Raw genomic sequence first — 3,598 nt, 5'->3', positions numbered from 1 at the left:
TTCAGTCAGGGGTTCAGTTATTCATGTTAGTGTATACGATTAGTGGTGGCTCCATAGTGTAGTGGTTCACATGCTCAGCTGGCAAGTAAAGGCTACTGCTCACCTTCTAGCAGGATAAACAAATCCCTGTTGGGGTTGCGTCAGGAAGGGCATCACAGCGTGTGTTGCTACCTGTTGTAGTGCTACTTTGTGACAAGGGAGAAGCTGAAAGTAGCTACAGTATTTACATGCTAACTATGAAAGGTAAACAACTCCTTTAACAGCTATTAGTGATTAAATATTTTGAAAATACGTCAATACGGGCCACATGTCAGACTCGTATAGCCAGTCTTGAATCAAAAATTCTAGCAAATATTAGAATAAGCAAATTAGTAAAAAGTATTCAACACACTGCAGTATAGGTAAAGCTTGGAGATTTAATATGGCAATTTTCACCACCAGATAGAATCAACATAAAGGATTCAATCCAGTTAAGTAAAATATATGCACCAGGACACTACAACATACACCTCTGATTCATCGGTCTCTTAAAATGTGTTGATCAGCGTCAGACAGACCACAGACACTTTATCAGTACAGCATAAAAAACAAAACAAAAAAAGGAATAAAGACAGACTGGGCAGCAGCACGTCAGGTTTTCCTTGTTGCATTTGTGAAACACATCCACATAAAGACAGGCCACCAGTCAACACATCTTCAAATAGAGACAATTACAAAACACCTTTTGTTTGTGGGTACAGTCCAGTAATCATACAGGCAGCATGTATGACACACATGGATTTTACTACAATATAGTATATGTACAGTAGCAGAGAGGGGATAGCTGGCAAAGTGTGAACTCTTGCTGTTGTTTCTCACTCTCCAGCTCGCGTCCTATTCACAGTTCTGCTCATGTGTTGATGAGCGCGAACAGACTTTTCTCCGTGCGAGTGAGACAGAAGGGGAACTGCTGCCATTTTCAGCACTAGAAACACATTGTGGAGATTGCAGCATTTGTTAACGCTTGCTCCCGCGCCCAAGCGTATGCTGCTGTCACCGCAGACAAAATGGATTTTACGGCCAGTGTTTTCTTCTTTCATCCACAGGTCAAGTAGTTCAGATGGGTTTTTTTTTAACGATACCTCCTATTAAAACTGAGGAAATATCAAGAGCCCCGGAATTTGCAATAACAGTACCTCACAGAGAAAGAACACAACACCCACTTTTAGTTGTAAACTGCCACTAGGCACATTTTCAGATATTTGGAAAATGAAGAGACTTTGAAAAGCAAAACAATGAAACAAAAACAAAATGAAATCTTAATTTTTCTCTCAGTATCACAATGAAGTAGTGTTGGCAGTGGGAAACTATTCTCTAAAGGAATGTTTCAAGATATGGACTACACTTTATTTGGTTGCCATATCATCACGTTGCACCAAATCATCCCTAAAAAGTGCAAAGACTCCCTGGTTGCTGTTATGGTTAAAACAGTCTGGTGATGAAGGATACAAACTGTACAACTGCAGTGTAGTTATAGACTCATTTGAAAATGCACACTAGATCATACATATTTAGTGTAAAAAGCATAAATGAGCCGGATAACACAGTTCCCAGTTTTCTTAAGTCGTGTAATGAGTTAAAAAGGAGCCACTACAGGCTGCAGTTAAACTACTGTCAAAGAACACACAGAGCTACAAAACAGAGATCTGCAGGAAATGCAAGGAAAATGGTGCGTTACATTTTGACTCACAAGTTCCTTTTTTCTTTCGTTTTAAATAAATCATAGAAAAATAGTAATAAAGAGTGTACAGGACACAATCGGTCATTGTCCTTTTTATTCCCAATGTAGCGTATCCGCGTTTATGCATATATGCACACGTGCACACACTATGTGGTTCAGAACTAGGTGACGTCTGACTCTTTTTAGAAAGTACCAAAACAGTCCTAAGCTCTTGGCTCCAGTCCTTTGGGAGTGGATCCATCACCCTCCCTCCGTGGCTCAGCTTCCTCGCAAACGGTGTGACTCTCCACAGATCATCACTCATTCTCCCATAGGTCGCCCTCTGCCTCGTTCCTCATCCTCTCTCAGGTTATCTCTGTAGGCCTCCGGGGAGGTAAATAAACGAGTCCCTATGATCCCTCTTTCCCATCTGAGCTTTCTGGCGGTGCTGGTGGCTCCTCCGCCGTGGGTGACTGAGCCCCTCCCGGACCATCTGCACACAAAACTCAAAAATGACTTCTAAAGGCACAAATGTGGAACTTCTTTCCAAAGCTATTGTTCATAAATGACTGTGACAGTGCGTGCTTGGCATTTTTTGTTTTTGCTTTCATTTTAAGGCTGCTATTTTTTTCAGAAACCCCAATGCAGGCAAACAAAGTGTCTCTCTGCCACTACTGGAGGAATTCCAAAAGATCCGAGTTCATGTGAGCAAACCTGTATTTTCATTTTTGGGGTCTGTAAGATGAATTGCACGACCATGTTGTGTTATGTTAGATGCTAATTTGTTTTCTACACATGCAGCCAAAGATGCTCAATGGCCCAAATTTGGCACTCCTGGTAGCTACACACTTTTAGCAATTGTGATGCATGACAGGGAAATGGGCAGCATTTCCCTAGTGTCATTCCTAGCCTAAAGCTCACCCATCTGCTACTAAATGGAGATGTATTTAGACAAGGACAACCTTTCCTAAATCTCAAAAACTTTGCCATAGCTTCAAGCCATAGATGAGCCACATAAAGGCTTCCGGGGATCAAATATCTCAGTCAAGTTCACAAAAACATCTCTCAAAGTGTCCTTAATTTACATTATACTGTTTCTAAATAATCAAATATATTGCTTCACATGCTAAAGTACTAAGTTAAAAAAAAAAACACATTTAAAGGGAAATATCACCTTTTAGGGATAGCTCAGCCAGTTTTAGAGGTAAGTCACCAGGGTTTACACCCGCTGGAGAGCCCAGGATATCAGGCAGGGCATTTCTCCTCCCTGAGCGCCCCGAGGAGGCAAAGTCCAGCACTGGCTCCACTTCGGTCATTTCAGGAACTCTTCAGGAAAAAAAGAAGGTACAATGTTACGATTTTACCCATGTATCATGTATCATACCTTATATGATAAGGTATGATACATGATTTTAACTCACCTGAGCAGTATTTCTGCTAAGTCACAACAACAGTTGCCTCAAAGCGCTTTACATTGTGAGGTAAATACCCTACAAGAGACCCTATGAGAAAACCCTAACAATCAGATCAACCTATTATGAGCAAGCATTTGGCGAGAGTGGGAAGGAAAAACTCCTTTTTAACAGGAAGCAAGCTCAGGGAGAACCAGACTCAGTCATCTTCTTCAACTGTTGGAGGCAGAGGGGCATAGCTCTCTGTAAAATGCATCTATAAGGTACATGAGGACAAACAACTGTGAATGTCAAATTGGCCTCTGAAACCTATAAATATAATCATTAAAAAATATTGAGAATGTCAATGTGACATGTTTAACATCTAAAAACACAGCTTATATTTGGTTTGTGGTTCTAATTTTTTTACTTGTAACTTCTAGTTCCTTTTCTCATCTTGTTTTTCAGAGTTTGATATTACGGTAAATGGTCAACCATTTGCTTAGTT

General features: G+C 40.6%; 1 protein-coding gene across 1 annotated transcript in view; it reads right to left on the bottom strand.

Moving 5' to 3' along the window:
* Positions 1 to 396: 396 nt before the first annotated feature.
* pkib (protein kinase (cAMP-dependent, catalytic) inhibitor beta) overlaps positions 397 to 3,598 on the bottom strand; it is a 29,263-nt gene continuing 26,061 nt past the window's right edge. Inside the window, exons 2-3 of the mRNA XM_013913744.1 lie at positions 2,874 to 3,025; positions 397 to 2,192 (exon numbers count right to left, since the gene is read on the bottom strand). Of these exons, the coding sequence (XP_013769198.1) occupies positions 2,110 to 2,192; positions 2,874 to 3,015 (225 nt within the window). The 5' untranslated portion in view covers positions 3,016 to 3,025 and the 3' untranslated portion in view covers positions 397 to 2,109. The remainder of the gene's footprint in view (positions 2,193 to 2,873; positions 3,026 to 3,598) is intronic.

The sequence above is a fragment of the Pundamilia nyererei genome, unplaced genomic scaffold (genome assembly GCF_000239375.1).
Source record: "Pundamilia nyererei isolate P.nyererei 1_Seehausen unplaced genomic scaffold, PunNye1.0 scaffold00148, whole genome shotgun sequence".
Classification (NCBI taxonomy): domain Eukaryota; kingdom Metazoa; phylum Chordata; class Actinopteri; order Cichliformes; family Cichlidae; genus Pundamilia; species Pundamilia nyererei.
This window is presented reverse-complemented; position numbering and strand designations above follow the sequence as displayed.